Source organism: Egretta garzetta, unplaced genomic scaffold, assembly GCF_000687185.1.
Source record: "Egretta garzetta isolate BGI_Z169 unplaced genomic scaffold, ASM68718v1 scaffold39, whole genome shotgun sequence".
In the NCBI taxonomy this organism is placed as follows: Eukaryota; Metazoa; Chordata; class Aves; order Pelecaniformes; family Ardeidae; genus Egretta; species Egretta garzetta.
Window position 1 is genome coordinate 3,111,499 of NW_009260945.1, and position 22,321 is coordinate 3,133,819.

The 22,321-nt window shown below is 39.1% G+C and overlaps 1 protein-coding gene across 1 annotated transcript in view; it reads left to right on the top strand.

Annotated features, from left to right (window-relative positions):
• Positions 1–22,321, top strand: part of CDH13 (cadherin 13) — a 583,915-nt gene that overhangs the window by 492,522 nt on the left and 69,072 nt on the right. The window contains exon 11 of the mRNA XM_035902601.1: positions 15,376–15,516. Within this exon, the coding sequence (XP_035758494.1) occupies positions 15,376–15,516 (141 nt within the window). The remainder of the gene's footprint in view (positions 1–15,375; positions 15,517–22,321) is intronic.

Consider the following 22,321-nt stretch of genomic DNA (forward strand, 5'->3'; position numbering starts at 1 on the left):
GCCCCTGTGGCACAGTGCTTCCCATGGCTAATCTCAGTATGGTAGTGCTTCTCAGGTCCACAAATACAGCTACAACTTAGCACTTTCTAGCTTTGAAAAATTCTTTTTATAATGTCATGGATGTTCCTTCCCAGTTATCCAAGGGAGTCAAGAATTCTTTCCTCCCACTTCTTTTCCTGCTAGCAATGCCTCCCATACCATTGTCTCCTTTGTTGATTTTATTGGGTTTAGTCTACAAGAACTGCCTGGAAATGGGACTTCAAGTTTGCAAAAGTCTTTACAGATTCACTCCATTGTAGTTCCTTGACCTCTGCTCACCCCCACATCCAGTTGTATCCTACCTCATATAATTCACCTCCCCTCTGTCTCTCCGTGATGGTAGAGGTTATTCACTTAATTGCAGCTTGTCCTTCCTTACTACAAAATAGGGATTTCTCTCAATCATTAACTCTTGTCTTTATTTCTTTCTTAATTCTGCAAATTAGAATTTTTTTTTTTTCTTTACAGTGTGTTTTGGGAATTCTCCTGAAGGAAAGTTGTATATAAAACCACTTTGTAGAGCAACAGGCCTCCAGAAATTTCTGACATTGAGTAACATGAAAGAAGGATATTTTGGTACAATACTTAGTACAAAATACACTGTGCAGTCTTAGCTTACTATAACTTTATTTGTACCAGTACTATACATTTTACTGAGTTACGTTATATGTGATATAAAACAGTTACAACAAGGTGATATTATAAAAGGTTAACTAATGTCTCATCATTAAAGCAGGGCACGTAAGATTTCTTAGGACCTTTGATAGTGCAGTGTCCTGATTAAAATGATCAAATGATTAAAACGAAGACTGCATCACTGAGTGTTTCTACCTGGGGAAATAGTTGTACAGTCTGCTTCCCACGTGCATGGGTCACCCAGACCTCTTGGGGCTGAAGGGAACTTTCCCATTAACTTTGCAGATCTCTTGGGGAGGGTGACCGTAAGCCTCCCCTATCTGTCACATCTCAGACCTCCGTGCAGGATATTTCCTTGAACAGGAAGACCAGGATAACAGGTCCTTGGGAACCCAATATAAATATTTTATGGTGATACTCTGGGGGGGAAAGCAGACAAAATTAGCCAAATATGTACTTATTGAGAATGCTATTACTTCATGCAAATTTTTTTAACAAATAGCTGTGGCATTGCAACGAATAAAAAATATAATGTACTTCCTATAAAGCAAAATTTATTTCACTGAGACAAAGTTTTGAGTAAGATTTTGGGGCAGAAAACTACACTGCTTAACATTTAGGAGAACCTACAGCTGCTGGATTATACAGAGGGGAAGCCAAGTTTATACCTCAGTATTATTTCCTATTTATTTGAGCAATGTGTCCTATATTTTATGTCAAGTATCTGCTAGGGTTCTGATGATTATGCCTTTTTGTGAGATCATCTGTTCATCCAGAGAGCTATGCGTTTATTGAATCTTCCAAAATCCTTGAAAGGAAAATTCTTCTGCATGCATGATCTTCCCACACTTTTTTATGTCTGTTTTCTATTGGTTTTCTCTAGGTCACCACACTAAATTCATACTATAAGTAGATTGTATCTTGGTATTGCTAATAAAACAAGTGAATTTGAAATCTATTCTTTCTTTTATAGTGAATATGAAAAGCTTTTGAAGATTGATTTATAGAAAGAAACTGTGTTCAGTTCTAGTGCACAGACAAAAACTTATAGAAGGAGCAACCTGTAGCAAGTTAATGACCTTTATTTTTCAACAAAACCAACTCTACTATAGTACAAAATCCTCACAAGGCACTGACAGACTAAATCTGAAAGTGAGAATAAGAAGTCTTGGTCTAGTTGCAAGAAAACAAAGTCTGACTTTGGGGGGGGGAACCTGTTTTGTTGGGGGATGCTCTTGGAAGATGTAAGAAGGATTATGAAAGTTTAGCAAGAATAGAACTTACTAACCAAAGCAGAAAGTATAGGAATTCCAAATAAGGCATTTAATTACTTTTTATCATGAAAGGAAGCTGATAAAAAGATATGTAGGATTAAGCAAGAAAAGAATGCAATTGACTGGAGAAATTTTAAATGGAAAATTCCATTCTTACGTCTTTCATCAGAAAGTAAATCCTATGGAGGGGTGGATTTTTCACCCCATGGTGTGATAAGCTTTTTTGTAAAATGGCAATAGTGTAATTGAAATCCATTTTACATCATTTTCCCTTGGATGATTTAGAATTAGATCAATTTATATTCTGCGGGTATAACCCAACGAGAGCATAAATGCATCCACTAGAATTGTTTTTGTCCATGGGCAAAGCTGGTATCATTTACTGATTCATTACACTCTCAGCAGGGTCCTTCATTTCAAAAGCTACCTGGAATTATTACTGGCAATAGAACACTAAACTCTAAAATAAGATTTGCATAAAAAATTAAAGTTAAAGGAAAAATGATAATAGTGATTAAAAGTAATATTTGATGACTATTTTGATTAGAATACCACATCTAAATGGTACGTGGTTCAAACGGACATGGGGGGATTTTTTTTCCCCTCCAACTTAGGATGCACCCATTTAACTAGAATATTATGTTCCGGATATATGCCTGAAATAATAGACAGTGCTTCCATTAATATTTAACAATATAAACATCAGGCAAAGGTTGTACATCTGGAATCATAGAATATGCTTTTTGCATTAGGGTACTAATTTTAGAAATAACCTCTGTCCGCCTAGGTCTGCTGATGCATGGTTGTCATAGCAAGTCAGTAATTGAGTTTTCTGGGCATTTTGACCACTGGTACAAATTTGCAAAGCAGATTACACGGCAGAAACACAATTTCCATCCTGACCTTTATAACATTGCTTTCTGTTGTGGGAATTGGAATGTTTATGGAGGGAAATATAATCTAAGTGCACCTAATTTGTGAGAATGTGATTTCTGACGTTAACCCAGTAAGCTTCATTTTGATTCATTTGATAACAGATTATGTAAAGACTTGGCATTAGGGAGGTATCATAAAACTTATTATCTTTTATTACCTAGGCAGAGAATATTGGTTTAGATGATTATAAATTGAAACTCAAGGAAAACTTTCATTTTCAGCTGCTGTGCAAAGATCCTCAAGAAACCTGTTTCCCAGTAATCAGTCACAGACCTTAGCAAACAAACGGCCTTGTTCACATTCTTCAGTGTAACCTGGGCACAGGAGTGACATGAAGCTTTTGTAGATGAGGAGATGCTGTTTGGGGGTCAGGATGAAGGACTGCTTGAAAAGCCTCTGTATCAGGTCCTGTCAGATGGTTTATCAGACAGTTCATCCTTGTCTGGTGACCGCCACGCTCTTGTTGCATCTCGGCCCTTGGAACTTCGGGGGATCTATCGGTTCTTGCTCCTGCTGTTGTATCCTTGCTTGGTCTAGGGTAAGAGTGTCCTGTCACTAGTCAGATACTGTAGACTCCATAGTTGACTAGTTTATTGTGGGTTGTAAAGCTGTTTCTGTGCTAGCAGATAGAGTAGACCAGTAGAAGCAGACTTGTAGAGCAAAATAGTTCATGCCGAGGACCTGACAGCCGTACTGGAGGCTGCAGTTTTTCACTTCAGACAGCTCTAGTCTGGTCCCCGTGCTGAATCACACTGGTGGCTGGAAAGAATTAGGTGATGCCCAGGGCGTGTTCTCCAGTTGAATTTTGGCTGAAAGATACCCAGTTGCCACACTCTCAGTGATGCAAACTGGAGTGTAGTAAGTGTAAACAGCGGGGAAAGTTCCCTTCAAAAGGTCTTTCCTGATCAGCGCTGGAGCAACAGCATAGACAAACCCTGCATGGGCACGTGGTCAAGCAGCTTTCTCTGGGAGTGCTGTTGTCAATTAGATACATTTAAATGAATTTGACTTGCCTGAACATCCATCTAGGATTTGATGTTTGAAGAAAAGAGCCACTGTATGTATGGGTCTGTGGTGTCTTGGAACGATGAGGTAGATTAGTGTAAGTGTTGCATTGGTATCCAGGCAGCCTTCAGTGCTATAAACTTGATTAATCTAAATTCAGCTCTGGTGAGATCATAGATTGCTTGATGGTGGCAGATAATAAAATAATCAGCATTAGTTTTCACTTAGTTTCATGCAAAGCGTTCCTTCAAAAATGGGTGCTAATACCTGATGAGTGGGAGTGCAGAGGCCAATACTGTCCGGGATTTAAGCTGTGCTCTTGGTTTGTTGCTTGGTTCAAAGCTGATTTTGTGAGAATAGAGAGGTGTTGGGAATAAGCTTTGGTTGAACTGCCTCAAGTTTTACCTCTGTCTTGTTTCAGACCCACTTCTTGGCAACTTAAGAATAAAAAACTCCAAGTATTTTTTTTTTTTCTTCCCCCTGCTTTTTTCCTTTTTTGGGATGCATTTTCATGAAAGAGAGTATTTACCTTTTGGAACTGCTCAATATCCTCCTCCCAAGCCTGTAGGAAACACTTTAGGGCTTCTTGAACCTGATTCAGACTCAAGGAGGAGCAAATTGAAGCATGGAGAAGCATGCTCAGCAGAGCCTTTTGTTTCTTTGCTCAGTGAAGGATTCCCGTGTTTCAGGGCTGCAGGTATAATGTGTGTTTATCAATGAGATCCCTGAGAACTGACATCGGCTGCTGTCCACACCATTTAGGAAAGCAATTTGTTTCCAGTAAACAGAGGGGAGTGCTGACCAGCTGCATGTTATTGCTGTTGTATGAAATATTTATACTATGGATTGATCCCCCCCAACAGGTTAAACACCTAGAACTTCTCATTAGTTTCCAGAGTCTGTGTTGTGCAAACACAGGCACGCTCTTGCAATTACTGATGAACAAGATTTCCCTAATTCTAATACGATTATAACTGCAACAGGGCAGGAAATATTACCTTCATCCTCTGGTTTTGAAGAATTTGGGGACTTTTTTTTTCAAAGTGTGTGTTTTGGGACACTGGGCTCTCATGGTCTGGTACCATGATGATTTGGAAGGCAGCCACTTGCACTTAGTTCTGCTCTGGTTTAAATGTGAGTCCATGGGAACCTGCCAGTTATACAAGAGAGACGAGCATCTTATATTGTGCTATGAAAGCATATATGTGTGTTCATTCATAAACATGGTAAGTTATAGCTTAGTAAATGTGTAAATAAACTTGGGTTGCCCATTTAAAGATGGTGGAGTTGTGCTGATTTATGCTAGGCTGAGGATCTTTTTAGGCTTGAATGCTTTGGGGGTTTCTCATGATTTTTTTTACTCTCTTAAAGTTACAGCAGAACACTTTCCCTCATCTCTGTGTACTGATCCTTATGATGTGACCTTTACACCCTTCGTATACATAGGGAATTCTCTTGGCAGAGGTATTTTAATACAGAGATATTTGAAAAGCTGTCTCTACTGATAACCATGGTAGGTTACTGTGTCGGAGAAAGTTGTCTCTCCTTTTATGTTTTTGGATTTAAATAGACTCATTTCTACCTACGGCAGATATAAGAATGATTCAATAATTTGCAACTAATCATTTATTAGAACAACTTTGCCCTTCCTTTTCTTCACAAATTGTCTGCAAACAGATTGTACAACTCTAATATGTTAATAGCTGAAAATTATTTGAACATTTTTTCGGCAAATATCTTTTGGTCTGTGGCTTATTTGAATTGCAAATTGTGACTGTTAAAATGAAATATATAATTAACACTGCAAATAGAGCTGATTGGGTATTACAGGAGAACAGTTTTTATGGAAATATATTGATTTGTCGAAATGAGCATTTGTTACAGAAACACAGTGATTTGAAAAAAAAAAAAAAGCTTTGTTGAAATAAATATCTGTAATTTAGAAGGGAGTTCTTTTCTTGAGTGCTCCTGACAGCTAGCTTGAGCTTTAGGGCTTTTTGAAGGGGTTGAAACAACAGGTTGAATGTCCAGTTCAGACAGGAGAACTGCACCTTGCGTTCCCTCATCCAGCAGGGTGTGCTGATGCAGACAGTTATTTATTCTGAGACAAAGCTCTTTTGATGTGCTCTGTTCAAACTGTTACCTTTGTAAAAATAATTACGTATAAATTGGCAGAGTGTATAGTAGTTTCAATATTCCTTTGCAAGTGCATTAATCAGAACTGGGAAGAATGGTGGCTCCTACACCCGTCAGTCAGACCGTTAACATTTCTGATCATGTGTTCTGATTTTAATGAAAAAGTCTTTGGGAGGTTGTGCGTATCAGCATTGGTGCAGTGTTCAATACGTTAAGGCTTGGCAAGTGTTAAGCATCAGGGAAACTATTTGCCACCCACTCCATCAATAGTCTTATCCGGGTGCAATTAATGAATGTGAATAACATACAGTGCTTTCCATCCAGCACCAAAAATCAGAATATAAACACTGGTAGGTATATAGTCAATAAGAAATAGATGTAATGCCATGGTTTCAGCAATGTTTTGGTACTATCTTAAAGGACCACGCTAGCAGAATACTGGCGCTTCACGTACAAGAAGGGTTGAGGGTTCTTTTTGGTGCAAGCACTGTGAAAGGTGAAATGCTAGCATTAGGAATACGCAGCACATGGAAAGGTGTGTTAGGGCAGCAAGTCACTTTGTGAAAAGTCAGAGCTGTGGAGAATTATGGATAATGGAAAGGATGCTCCAACCTGGGCAGGCTTCATGGCCAGATTATGTTTGTGTGTAGCAGCTCCAAAAGAAGCTTATGGCTACCTTAGCCTCCAAACCCACCTCCCTCTGAATTCCATACTTCATCTCCTAAAGGGCATGTCTGCGGCTGCAGGAAGGGTGTGCAAACTCCAGCAAGCATGAGGTGGTGAGTTGGACTGCCATACAACAGAGCCTGGAGGAACTCGGATCTAGCAAGCACAGTTATACGCGTTCTTTAAGCTCGGGACAATCTTTGGCATGACATAGCAGTAATGACAGTCTTAGTGACACGTAAACACGAAGGGAATGTTTGCATATATCAGGGCCTGTAGTTGCATATAAACTATAACGTAGTTCTCTTTATTCAGACCTAGTGCTGGGGACTAGACCCTCGCTATAGCTATTGTCTGCTGTTGACAATAGGTGAGATGAGTGCGGTAGTTATGTTCCTGACATCTCCCGACACCTCTGAGTATGCAGTAATAAGAGAGTGATTAAATGGTCTAAAATCAGCAAGAGAAGTTACATAATAATTGATGCTTTCACACTGGAATGAAAGGTTTCTGCAGTACTGTTTAATTATGAGGAACAACTGATTTTTTTTTTTTCCTTGGGGGGAAAAAAAAAAAAAGAAATTGCATACATTGGTCCAGAAGGAAAGCTGAAACATAGCTTGTGTTTTAAAAAAAAAAAAAGTATGATTTAATGACATTTGACAGCAAGCATTTTCCCTGGGACATTGTGATTCTTATTCTCCGTTGCTATTCAAAATTATTATAGTACTTTATACTGCTGGCACAACGGACACAGAAAATGTTTCTTCTCCCAAATCGTGAGCATCTAGTGAGTAGCTGTTGCAGATCAACATGCCATTCTGTTCCACACAAATTATACTTAGTGAAATATCTTTGTCTGGTAAAAATCAGTGTAGGGGTACTAACTTCAGTGGTGTTATATCTTTTATGATAATTAAGGATTTTGTTTACAATACTGAATATTTGTTCTCTTTCCAGGGCTTATTTTTTGTAGTAGACTAACTAAAAATAATAGTTTAAATGGAAATATCTCAGACTAAATGGAGCTTTCTGTCCACTGTTCTGCTCCACTCTTCTGTCCTAGAAACTGGTGATCTCTACCCAAGAAGAAATTCCTTATTAGTAACATTCTCAGTGTAAGGATGCTCCCTTAAGTGAAGACAATATCTGCACAAATACTGGGATGCTTGTATATAAGAGCTGGGATGCACGTGTTTCTATAGTGGGTCAGCGCAAAACGACTAGTTTTTCTCTGCAGATTTCTGATGTTTCTCGAAGGAGCACTTGTCACCCCGTCATAGTTGGCAGCCTTCTCCAAAGTGATACAAATTCAATGGCAACTCTAAATTCTAATTTGTATATCAGTCAAAACAGATAATTTTACACAAAATATTGCAAACCTGCACATACAGTCCCTGTATTTCTGTGTAAAATATAACAAACATATCTGTATGTATCAGTTCTATAATTATGTCAGCATTATGAAGAACTAAAATCTTGATCCTATACATCCTATGTATTAAATAGTTACAGATTTTGTCTTGATGGGAAACAAATATCTCTGGCCAGGAAACCTATTTTTATCAAGCATTTTGGAGCAATTTCTTTCCTTTTTTTTAACAGCAACTGCTGAAGGAGAAAATTTAGTCTTCCTTTTGCTTCCAGATATACCTATGAACTATATGTCTTCTGTGGGTAGTAAATAGATACTGATTTTCTTCATAACAGAAGTATGCTATTTCCGTGATTAAACTGTAGACCTTCCTTTATGATATAAAAAACTGGAAATTGGTGAGCTAGAGAGGATTTATGTTACAAAATTATTTGGGGTTTTGTGTTCATCAAACTGTAATTCAAGCTCTGAATGCAAAGCCTCTGTGTATATTGCCCTTTTACACAGCAGCAATTGGCATTTAAAATAAATGCTGATATTATAATTATAAAAGCATTATGTCTGTTGGGGCTGTTAATAGTCACATTGCTTCATTTTTTTATTCTACATTTGTCAAAATCCTGACAGCATACTCTGGAACAATGTTAAGATTCAGTGTTGATATTGTTACTCAACAAGAACACTGATTATGTCTTAATAGGACATATTCAGTACCTACTATATGCAATTATTATCTTAAATTAACATAAGCATTTATTTAGCATGAACTGAAATTATTTAAATCCTAAGAATTTTTCATTCTGGTTATTATAAAGGCATTAATAACAACTATGATACGGTAGCACACTACTGGTATAGTATTATGCATGAATACATGGTTTATAAACAGAATTATAAATACAAGTGTTGAGACATTGTTGCATTGTTATGGAAAATGCTAATATCCATGAAAAGTAAAGAAACTCTCTATTGGTAATAGGTATTAAGATAGCCTGAAAGGATACTTAAAACCCTTACAAGAGTTTTGAACATTCTGTACAGTGTTTGCTTCCCAAACAGTATTTCTTTTGATCTTAGCAGCCGAGTACTGTATGTGAATTTGGGGATTTCTATTCTCCCCGTTTTTTTATTTTTTTTGGATGAAGCACTGAAGCACCAAGTGAAGGCTTGGGTGTTGTGATATGAAGAGTGCCCTTTTCTCGACATGCAATTCATAGGTGTCTTACAGTGACTGGAGAGCATTGGATGAAGACATAGCCAAAGGCACTTCACGGGGGACACCCAGCTGGGAGGAAACATTGAAGAGATGGTTTCTGGAGTCCTGTTACTTTCCAGACTTTGGTGCCTGTCTGCAGCTTTTAGCTGGGCGTGGCTGTAAGGCAGAGATTCACAGCCTGATGTCCTTAGCAGGATCCTAAAATTCACTAAACGGGAAACTACAAAATATACTGAGTTGGGTAGCAGGCTGATGATGTGAATAAATACAAAAGGGAAAAATGATGTTTGCCAAAATAATTCTTTTTCAACCCCCCTAAATATAGTTTAAATACTGGTAGTAAAAACAACCTTGTGAAGATCTACAAGAAAATATGTTGAACTCCTGTTTGAACATCTTTGAATTAGAGATTAAATAAAAGACTAAAATAGCCTAAAATTCTGAATCCAGTCCATCTTCACATGTTTACAAAGAAGATTAATCCTTCATCCAAATTCTTCTTAGTTTAGCTTCAGCATCACAAATGGATTTACAAATACCCCATAGTGTGTCCTTCCAGAAAATATATTATGTTCTGAAAATAACTAGATAGTTATATTGGAAAACCAGAAAGCATTATTTTAGTAAATAGGCTTTCCAATGTACATTGTATCTGACTGACTCTAACAGTGACCAGGATTTCAATTTTCAGCCAGAATGAAGTGCTTTTCATACATGTGTGATCCATATGCCAACTTCAGAGATTAGATTTAGTCATAACTGCTCCAGGTGTCAAAGGCAAAAAGAAGTCGTTGTTACAGGAGTTTTCTCACGCTTTTCTTTCTGGTGAATCTGCATTACTTATGCTACTTTCCTTTATATTCAAATAAAAAGGCTGACTGAAATTTTTGAACTTCAGAAGTTAAGCAAAACTAGATTTTTTTCATACCTCCTCCCACACCCAAAGGTTAAGGTTACCGGAGCCATCAAATCTAGATAAACAACTAATCACACACTGTGAGGATATGCTTCTTTAATACAGTGCCAGAATGAGATTCTTATTCCTCGCTTTGGTGCTACTTTTTGTGATCTTTATCAAGGCATTAAGATCTTCAGCCAGCTTTAGGCATGCACCAAGGTGCATGCACTTTGGAGCACTGAGCTCCTGAGATCATCGGTGCAGACAAATACGGAAGAGGCTTCTCTCCTTTGACTCTGTGGCAGTGATGCTCCAATAAAGTAGACACTTAATTTGAATGTCTAAATGATGGGAAAAAGCCAGGCCTCAGTGAAAACATCAATTTCCTGAGTAATTGCACTTCCTTACCAGATAAATAAACAAGGGGAGAAACATTGGTCATACTTCTAAAAGCTCTGGACATCTGGAGTTGCGGAGAGGGGATTTGTTGTTGTTCTAGCAATACCAAGGATAAAAGAGTCCATGTACATAACTGGAAATTCAGGACTTGGACATGTTTGAAAATACCCATGGTCACCTAAGGGTCCTAAACCTTTCCTATAGTCATGTAAGTAGTTCCACTTGTTTCCACCTTCCACTTTGAGTTCTACTGTACTGAAGATGCTGTCAGTTCCAGCTGAATTTAAAGGGCACGTGAATGCCTTACAGCCTGCAAGTGATAGCCCATAGCAAGTCTTGGACTGTTACTGCTGCGGTGTGAAGTACTAGCCATGGCTTGCTGCTTCTCTTAAGTCACTGATAGTATTTTATTCTGTCAGTAGGAAATTTTAAAAAATTAAGACTCAGCAGAAAACCATCATTATCTGGTTTCATTCAGCACTACCTAAAAGTAATCACTTGGTTTGTTCCACCTGTGTGTATCTGCACTGAACTGTTTATTTCCCTCTGTTGTGATTAGATCCTGCTGGTTTTGTCAGGACTCTGAAATCTGAAAAAGTGTCTTTCTGGCCTCTCATTGCTTACCAGTGCTGAACCAGTTATGTCCAGGCAGCAGGGGAGTGAAATCTGATAGGAATGTTAACACTGGTGAGAATGGCGGTGGGGGGGACCTTCAAAGAAAAAACACTCAAGACACAGCTCACCTCCTTGGCAAACCAAACAATTTGCCAGTGTCACCCCTGCCGTGGCTAAATGACTAGAGTGGAAATTTATGGGGAAATGAATGGTTCTCCTGCTGTAATTATACAAACCCTCTCCACAGTGTTACACTTCGCAAAGTCACAGTTGATAAATAATAAGCCACACAAACAGCGACTTAATGTTCATTTATTAAAATAATCTATTATCCATTTAGCTGTAGATCCACTTTGTTGAGAGTTGTTACATATTTATATTGCTAACATCTCCCTGTCCAAATGGGTATAACTGGATTGTTTTTGCAAGAGCGTGCTTCAGGGGCTGGGGCCACTGCTTTTGAGAAGCAGGGGACTGGGATTTAGTGACAAGCAACGTCCTGGTGGGACATGAGTCTCAGTGGCTGTGGAGTTCCAGACTGCTTCCAATGGTGGGTACTGCATTTATCCCTAACCTGCCCAGTGTGGCAGGGATGGCGAAGGTGAAGGAAGGCTGCTTTTCTCCTCTGCTGCCCCCCTCCGGGACCGCTCATTTCTCATAAGGTGGGAGCAAGTGTGGGGAGAGACCGCGCTGGGGTAAAAGATCTGAGCTCCGTGAAGAGGGAAGAGAGGAGGAGTTGCCATACTGGCTCGCAGTGCAGTCCCTACCCTGGGGGGTGCCCCCAGCGCAGACCCTGGCCCTCCCCAGTGTCACCAGCAGAGGAACGGGGCTAGCAAGAGCACAGGGACCCATGCTGTGTCCACAGATCCCCGCTCCTGTGCCCCAGGATTTGCCAGTAGTGGGATAAATCACACAGTTCCAAATAATTGCTACTAGTGCTGGAACTAACTGGGCTTAGAAGTATGAGAAATGCTAAAAATGTCCTTTTACAAGCAATTTCCTAGTGTAAAGAGAGCATCTGATGGGAACATGCCTCTGCTCTCGGGTTTGGATCTGTTAGGAGTTGCTTTCTCTAACAAAGCAAATATTTGGTGACAGAACTAGATGTAGAAAGTGCTGCATAGCAGGAAAGTGTGAAGTATTCATAATGATATGAAACACTGCTCAAAATTCAATGTTTTTCACATTCCGTTGCGAGCTTAAACATTGGACTCCTGTCACAGAAATTTCTGCTGCAGTAGACACAATTTCTAGCATAAATGGGCTTGCTTTCAATAGAAAATGGCACAGTTTTCAAAGGAAAAAAGGCCAATTTGTGTGTAAAAATGGGCCTCTTTCTGGGCAAAGAGGCTTATAAACATGAAGTGATAAATGGCTTTGCAAGTTTTCCATACAATAATAACAACTTCCTAATCAAAATAATGGAAAAAGTTGCATGTAGGAGAGGGGAAAGAAGCATGAGAGGAGAGGAAGGAAGAAGGTTTTAATACATTGAAAACATTTTTGAAAATAAATATATGAAAACTGTAAATTTTGTTCCACTCTGTAATCTGAATTTGTGTTGGAGACATGTCAGTAATATTTCTTTGCATATATTTATATGATGTTATAAATAAAAATCCTGTTCCGGGTTTGCTGTATTCTGAGATTAATTTCATGCAATAATGTTGTAAGACTTAAGGAAATACATTTCTTAGGATTCCCTAAGTGGCAGTGGCATCTGATTTTCTAGTAGTCCATATGTTTTTAGAACTAAATATATTCTTCTGGCTTGACTCATTGATTTTTACATGCAAATATATTGCTTCATAATAGCTGATCTGATGAGCAACTGATATGGTTGCTTCTCTCATGGCCTAAAAATGCTTCAAGATCTTAAGTGCTAAGGAATTGGGTTCTCCTTCTTACACGTGCTTTAAGAAAGGTGTTGTGATGTATCTAGGAAAGTGCATGATGTGCTGTTTAATGAATGCTTTCAAATCACTTAGCTACAGAGAAGATTGGGTGGCCTGAGAGGTTGCTTTGCTAAGCTTGAGATGAGAAATAAGTCTCTTAAAATTTTAGATGGTGAGGTACAGGCTGGGGGATGAATGGATTGGGAGCAGCACTGCATAGAAGGACTTGGGGGTGCTGGTGGATGGAAAAACTGGACCTGAGCTGGCGATGTACACTCACAGCCCAAAAAGCCAGCCATATCCTGGGCTGCATCAGAAGCCACGTGGCCAGCAGGGTCAGGGAGGGTATTCTGTCCCTCTATTCTGCTCTGGTGAGACCCTACCTGGAGCCCTGCGTCCAGTTCTGGAGCCCTCAGCACAAGAAGGACATGGACCTATTGGAGCGGGTCCAGAGGAGGGCTACAAAAAAGGATCCGAGGGCTGGATCCCCTCTCCTATGAGGACAGGCTGAGGGATTTGGGGTTGTTCAGCCCAGGGAAGAGAAGGCTGCAGGGAAACCTCGTTGTGGCCTTTCAGTACTTAAAGGGGGCCTATAGGAAAGATGGAGACAGACTTTTTAGCAGGGCCTGTTGCAGTGGGACAAGGCATAATGGTTTTAAACTAAAAGGGGGTAGATTCAGACTAGATATAAGGAGCACATTTTTTAGATGAGGGCGGTGAAACACTGGAGCAGGTCACCCAGAGAAGCAGTAGATGCCCCATCCCTGGAAATGTTCAAGGTTGCACTGGACGGGGCTCTGAGCAACCTGATCTGGTTAAAGATGTCCCTGCTCACTGCAGGAGGGTTGGGCTAAGGTCCCTTCCAATCCAAACTGTTCTATGATTCTGTTCTCTCCTATAGGATAAGCCCTACTTCAGCTTCCTTGATTGTGCTCTATAAGGCAGAGTACGATGGTAGACAGAGATTGCTGTGGTGTTATACGGAGTTTCACACCAGTTGTCTCCCTGCATGTTAATTCTCTGGAAAAGTTTTAGGTGAAGGACATAGGATGAGTGAAGTCAAAGCTGTGTAGCCTTGGCTCTTGTAAACAGCTGATAGAGAAGGTCTGAGGTTAAAAAAGCTGTCTAGCAGTGGTGCCCTAGCCACCCTTTCTGGCATCATTATGTCACTTTGTCCCTGAGATCCAGACTTATTTTTCAAGGAAGGTTTGAAAAACCATTCCTGAGCACACGTGATGGTCTTACCATATAGTTTTAAAGGTGACTGCAGCACTTCCCCATCTGTGTCCTCCATTGATGATGCAGCACATATGGTCTTTGGGCAGATGGTTCCATATAAGGCAGCCATACGAATGGAGAAAATATTCATTTTAATTTGGTGCCCAGTCTTGTCTCCAGTGAAATCCACGTCAAAATTCTCTATGAGTTCCATGGGAGCAGGTTCTGATGCTGATAATAGCTCCCTTTGATGGGATGTATTACTGCCCCGTTGTCCAGCTTACAAACAGATGTGCTTTCATGCCCGATGCAAGAGAGGTGAATTAGAAATGCTGTAACCTTCCCATTGCAGAGCAGTGGCCACAATTTTTTTCCAGGTTATGTCTGTGTTTCAGGGCAGGGAAATTAGGGATGGCTTTTGCTATGGACCTGTGCTGTCTGGTTAGGCAGTCAGATAAGTAACCAGGTTATAGGAATCGGATATTATAGATGTAAATTGTTAATGTTACTATACACATTTGCTTCATATAATAACTGGCAGCCATTGCCCATTTTAGAAACTGCTTTCTTGTTTCTTATACTGAAGCAAAGTTAGATTACCATTTTAAATGTTAATACACAGATTGAATACGATTTAATAAAGTGAATTTATATGTAGATTGTGACATTAGTATTTAATTATGTACCTATCATAACACTGATGAAACAAGCTGCTAAATATTGGTGCACTGAAGTGAGAGCTTACTCTTAAAGAGCAGGTATATTTTAATTTCTTTCCTCTTTCCTAATCTCCTTAAATTACAGGATAGATTATGTACTGTTTACCAATATTCACCTGTGTTCCTTCAGACTGTATTCCAAATCAGGTTTCCATTGTAGCAGCTGAAGCTCATAGAAAGCTGTGCTGTTTGGTAAAACACCGTGATAACAGACCCATTTCTATGCTGTGTTTTATCAGGCTAAATTACATTTTGGATTTTGCAATTTATTATTTTAGTGCGAATTAAAGTTAGTGTGTAATCTGTTGTGGTTTTTTTTAACCTTTCCTTTTCTGTTATTTTTTTCAGACTATGGAAACCCCGAAATACGAGCTAGTTATAGAAGCTAAGGACATGGGCGGTCTTGACGTGGGACTAACTGGCACAGCAACTGCCACTATTCTTATTGATGACAAAAATGACCATCCACCAGAATTTACCAAGAAGGAGGTAAGAGTTTGCCATCTGTGTTCTACAAAACAGTACATGTAATTAGCTTGTTTCTAAATATAAAAATGTTCCTTGATAGAAGAAAATAATTAAAGACATCTTTTAACTCGATGTGACAGACTTTCCTGGAGCTGCTCTTTTCTTCTTTTACATTAATAAATATGTATGCATCATTTCCAAAACAAAATGCAACCACATAAACATTTCTGTCAAGAGAGATCATTCAGAGGTTGACTAGCAGGATGAAAACCTGTAAAATAAGTTTGCTAGTGGTAACGTTCTCCTTTTGCTCCTATGGAGAATTCCTTCCTGCCTATGTTCTAGCTTAGGGCTTTTGATGGTCAGGAATATGGATGGAAGCAACATATTTTGTCCTAACTTCAATATTTCACCTGTGAGGCAGCTAGTATTGAGAGTTCTGTAATGAAAGCTCTAGTCCTAAAAGCATTACATTTAACCTGCAGGTGGAATTTGCAAGGAAATTCTTTTTCCCTGCAAGCTGAATCCCAGTGAAGAATACTGAAAAGTCTGAAAAAAAACCCAAAACAAAAGATATTCACTGCCTGCAGGAGAGTGTAATAGTGCTACAGCAAAGTTCCTTCAGGCAAGCATCTACCAAATTTCCTGCCCTTCCCACACTGCTCCCTTCCCTCCCCTACATTTATTATTAGTCTGATTTTCTTTTTTTTGCCTCTGGTATCTGGAGAGTGTCAAAAGTTGTACCTTAATAACAGCTGGTTTGGATCTTTCTGTAAAAGTTTCCTGAGGCTCTGCAAATTTTAAGGAATATTCCCAAAAGATGAGAAGTAAGCATGAGGGATGCTGATTTTAAGGTAATTTTAGAAGAAGAAAAGGAAAGCCTATTTGCTATAAAAGTCTTGGTTTTCTCCTTGAGCTATGTTCTTACTTTTTTTTTTTTCCTGGCCTAATTTTAGCGGTTTGACAACAGATTATTTTGAAACAAATTACTGCAATTTTACTTGAATAATTATTTCTTTTATAAGTGCAAACTGGATAACCAGATTTTAAAAGGATGGAAAAGGTTTTAAAAAAAAGGGAAGAAGAAATAAGAAATAATGACAATTTTGCCAACAGGAATATTATTTTTCAGTAGCAGTAGCTATAATTACTTCAGTAAAATGCTTTGGCAAGAGGATTTCAGTCACCTAAAAAGTGCCATGGAGAGCCTGATCCAAACCTTTCCAAGTACATAGGTGATAACTAAGTAGCTTTGATCAAACTACTAATTCCCTTAGAATTTCCCTTTAGATCAGGCTCCTAATGCTCTGAAAGCTTTTTCCTGACAATCAGTAGTTAAGATGTATTTAAAATACTGTATTGTTTTAGCCCTCTGGAATATGAAATGCAAAAGGACAACTCGGTGTCTTTAGAAATAGAAGTAATTGTATTAATCAATATTGATAGCAATTTGTGTCATTCAGAGTCCTACCTACTTGAATTTCCAAACTTTGAGATTTCCTCTTTTGAAGAAATCTTTTTATAATTATATTCCCTGTTTTCTCTGGTGGTTTGGACAAGCATGTTAAAAAACTTGGGTGCCTGCTTAGCCCCAAATATACTGTTAGTGTCTGTTTCTGTGGAGGTTCAGAAACATTTATAAATTCAGCTCAGTCTGTGATGGTAAAAGGTACTCAGTACCCTTGAAAGTCTGCTAGTTTCAGTATAGAAATAAAATAGCAAGTGTGAAGAGACAGCATTATCTAGCTTTCTTTGAAAAGTCCCGTCTTATATGTTTTTCTTGCACTTTACATGACTTACAAATTTTCCTATAGAGACATATCTTTTTTAATATGTTGTGACATGGTTTTGAACCTTTCACTATTTAGAGATGTTAATGACCTCAGAAATCTTCCCTCTGCTTTGCTAAATGATATTCTTATTCCATGAATAAGGCAGGAAAATTGATCTTCAGACGTGCGGTGTCAGGCCCCTTTAGAAACATATGCTCTATTTAAAATAAGTATTGTTAAGAGGAGGGGGAGTGTCTATTAATAGAGCTAATGCCACTTTATTTGGCTTACTGCTAAAGTGCTTTGTTACTGTATTTTAATACCCGTCGCATACCACATGCTGCAATACTATTGATTTGAAGAAGACTTGAAATAAAAAGAAATATTCTACAAGATAACTTTTGAAGTAGAAAGCTCAAATTCAGTAAATCTGAAGGTTTGATTTCAGAGTGTGTCTTCTTTTGTTTACTTTGAGGCTGGCTGCTTTAGGAGTGAGTTCTTACGGTATCGGCGTGTTTTCCCAGCTATCTTCCTTCTCTTTAAAGATACTTTCTCTCAATGCCTTTTTTCCTTTTGTAGAAAAAATGCTTATTTACTGGCCTGCATTTTCTTCTGATAGTATAATTTCTACCTAAAATAGCTCTGCCTTTATTTGTAATACGCTGTTGATGTAGCTGGATTAAGCTGAGTTTTCAATGTGTTCTCTTCATCTGAAAACATGGGGGCCAACTTCATTCCTGATCTGACACAGTGAAAGCCAATGAGCTTATGAGAGCTGGATTTGTTCAAAAGCCTGGACGCTGTATAAGTACAATGTTGGGTACCCCAGACTGTGCGTTGAATGGCGTTTTGTAGAAAGTAAAATGCATTGTCATATATATCTTAATAAAGATACATATAATTTCAATAATATTAGTGCCAAGACAGAAGTTTAATGATTTTTTCATAGATTTCTGCAATGTTGAAAATGTCTATATTTCTATTTCCAAGAAGTCTTATACATGCTAACAGATATTTCTTTGCGTTCTTGGTGCAAGGCAATCTCAGCCATGCCTGAGCATGTCTCTGTCCATTGGAGATGAGTTTTATCTTTTGATACTTGACCAATCTCTTCCTCTTTTTTTTTTTTTTTTCCCTCCGGAAACGAGTTTATGGACCTACCCTTAAGCAATAATACACTTCTATGTATTCTTATTTATAATATTTATTCCTCGGAGGTCAGGTCCTTACTCATCTATTCAAAATGCTCAATAATGGGCTTTATTTGATGTTTGCAGAAAGGTCTAAAAACTTTGTTGCTGTTTGCAGTTCTGCAGTAGCCTCTACTGGGTTTATGTAGATCGTGCTGGAAGAGGGGGTATTTGTCCAGTGAATCTGTTCTTCCACCTGCTATTTTTCCCCTGCATACCACACCCCTGCCATTCCGATGCAGTTTTGTGGCCTTTGTGCTTAGGGACAAATTCTTTGATGGGGTGTCTGGACGTAACCACAGAAGCAGCTGAGCAAACCTGGCTGTGATTCAACATAGCACTTCCATTAACTTCAGAGTAGTTTAAGCCCTTGAGTAAGCGTCAGGTACTTTGATGGGTTAATGTACGAGACACTGCTTTGTGGGATTCGGCCCAGTCAACTATTTTGTTACTGCTCCATCACTCTACACACCTCCAAAATACCTGCCTTGTTCCATGTCACGTATATACTTACCCTTCCTGTTCGTAATAGGCTCCGAGCACTGCAAAAATCCATTCAGATGTGCAAACAGTACCCTGTTCCCTCCAGGGGTTTAAATAATTTCATCTTTAATGCCTAAAAGAGAAATGTTTTAAGAGCTCCTCCAAAAATCCCAGGTGAGGTAACAAGGTCTGCCTTTTAAAAGGTCACAGTAGCTAGTATGTTGTGCCAGATTTAAATTATAGAGAATGAAAATAGAGAAACTTGTAAAGTTAGTGGCCTCTTTTTTGGGAAGTTTTTAAAATTTACAACCCTACTTCTGTAATATGAAAGAGTTTTAAAATTAATTCTGTGATTATTACTGAATACAACATGTATTTTGTATCACAAAGAGCAATTTGACATTTCCTTTCCAGCAAGTAAAGGGCTTAGGCTCAACTTTTGTTCAGCAGCAAGGGATTACTTACGTGAAAGTAAGAAATGAAGCAAAGCAAGGAGCAGGAATTGATCATTCTGGAAAATCTGATAGCTGATCTGTGTACTGCAGGACATGCAAACTCTGTGGGAATGAGTTAGACTGAGTGAATGCTAATGGTGTGCTGAGTATTTTTTTTATACCTAGCACATTAAGAAAAATGAGAATTATTTTCTCATGTCAATTTAACGGTTGGTGACAGACCACTGCAGTGTCGTATGCCTGCAAAACAGTGATTTTTGTCTACAATTAATGTCACTGTAGTTGAAGTGCGATGAAAAACTAGCAATGCAGCATCTGCTGGAAGCCACAAAAGCTGGCAAATGCTTCTCTTGTATCTGTTCCTGTAGGTGTGGTTCTGCCCAGATCTTCCCTAAAACCCAGTGGAGGAAAAAACATTGTTTCAACATGACAACAATATGGATTTAATCCCTCCTCCTCCTCATTCTTTCTCCTCCAAAAAAAAGCAGTACAATGAATCTGGTTTTATATCATCACTGAGCACAGGGTATATGCTCAAAAATGGGATTCCACTGAGTATATTTGCCTCCCCCTTCTGGCTTCTGTCCTGATTTTTTAAAGTACCTGTTCCCAAAGAAGCAGCTTCCATTGCTGCTTTTTAGTAATACTTTATTTTTCCTTAATATCTGATATATTGTCTTTCCTTAGGAAATACTCTCAGGTGCTTGAGAGAAGAATGCAGTGATTTGGCTAAAGCAGGGGTGATTTTTCTACCATCCACTCAGTTCTCACATCTGTCCTTCACCACAGGTTTGGGACAGCAGCACATCCCTAGTCATCACCCTTGTCAGAGAGCTCTCACTTGCTCATAAGAAAGAGGGACTTCATTTGGCCAGGGAACAGTCTCATTCTTGACTACAGCTACCTGAAAGGAGGCTGTAGTGAGGTGGGGGTTGGTCTCTTCTCCCCAGTAACAGATGATAGGATGAGGGGGAATGGTTTGAAGCTGCACCAGGGCAGGTTTAGGCTAGACATTAGGAAAAACTTCTTCACCAAAAGGGTTGTCAGGCTCTGGAATGGGCTGCCCAGGGAGGTGGTTGAGTCCCCATCCCTGGAGGTATTTAAAAGGGTAGATGAGGTGCTTAGGGACATGGTTTAGTGGTGGAAGGGCAGGGTTAGGTTAAAGGTTGGACTTGATGATCTTAAAGGTCTTTTCCAACCAAAGTGATTCTATGATTCTAATTCCTCTTTCTGCCACTTTCATCCTCACCTTCAACTTCATCCATTTCTGGGATAAAGCAATATAAAATAGAAAGAATTCTGTCACATCAGGAGAGTAACTTTTAAGAAAATATTTTTCCTAGTTTAGATCTTAGGAATATGTGATCTTAGAACTAAATTTTCCTGTTAAATAAAGAAGCTTTCCTCCTGTGAACAGAATAAAATTTCTGTAATTTGACTAAGCATCACCACAGTGAAATCTGAGATATACTGGTGCTGTGAGTCTTAAATGAAAAATACTATTTGCTCACATTTTTAATACCTACTGATAAATGGTTTATAAAAGTGTAATAAATGACTAATGTGTGCCTTAATAAATGATTCATCAATTCCTATAGAGACCTGTAAGTGAATAGGTTGCTTGTCACCATGATTTATGATGACTTCCAGCACTGTCTTCTGATTCAGTTGTGCTACCCACTGGGGTAAAACAGCCCCTGGAGTACAATATGTATCTCCGTCTGCTCATGGTTCAAAGAGGATATGAGACTTTCAGAGCACCATCTGGAGAGATTTATTTTTCAGCTCAGGCTGTTGAGAAACATGCTTGTAGCTTTGAGAGTCCCTGTCTTGATTTTTGGTATTGGCTAAATCATACTGAGGACCAAATACTGAGCTAAAAGCACTTTTAAGTTTCCTCCTGGCTCTCGTTTCCATACTTCTTTCTACAAACATTTCCCTCTTAGGTACAATATTGTTATTTTCCATGCTAGACGTACCTTACCGACACAGACCAGGTCTGTCCATTCAGTTTGCACATCTAAAACCAACAACAAATCTCACCTCTCTTCCTTCTCTGATCTGAAAGTCAACCCTGGTCCTTCTTGTCTTGTCTTATAGGGAAAATGTTGCCCTTTGGGACTCCTAATTAATCTTATTCCTTTCTCTGTGGGTCTTGTTAAGGAGATGGACACTAACAGTTCTGTTAATGCAACTCCCTCCTCTAGATCTGATTTGGAGATATAGTTGGACCATAGTTGTGTGCAAAACTGAGCAAAAGAGTGCTGTCCTTTGACTAACACGGAGTTCAGGAGCATGGCCGGGGTACCAACCCTCTTTCACTTTCCCATTGAGAGGGAAGTCTCGGTGTGTAAACCAGACTGAACAGAGGCAAAAGACCAGCAGGAGCTGCCAGCATGGCTCAGCAAGGTGATGAGAACAAGCTGAGCTGGCTTTTTTCCATTTCACGTACCGTTCTCTCATGCTGGATGTTGGAAGGCCAGGAGACTGAGCTGAGGTACTTGAGCAGCAATAAGCAGGTCTGAACAGATGAGAAGAAACTGTTGCCAGGCTAATAGTTAAGAGATAGAGCTGTACTATGTCCTAAATGTTATGGGAACCAGTCTTAAATTCTAGCAGTCTGTTCAAATTGGAGCAAACTCTCCAGTACTGCTTTGTCATGAGAAATAGTTGTGTGGAATGGGTAAAACCATTTTAGCAAAATCACATTAACAAAATGCATGTTGGAATTTACATTTGGCTCCAATTTTTGGACTGTGAGACAATTTACATGCAGAGAAAGCAGAATTCATACAAAAACTCAACAGAGCTGGACAAAGCCTCTACAGCTGTTAAGTAAACTTTGGCATAAAGAACAGCTTCATGATGGCTGGGGTTCATCAGAGATGAGCTCTTTGGCCATCCTTGGTTTTTCCGGAGCTGTAAA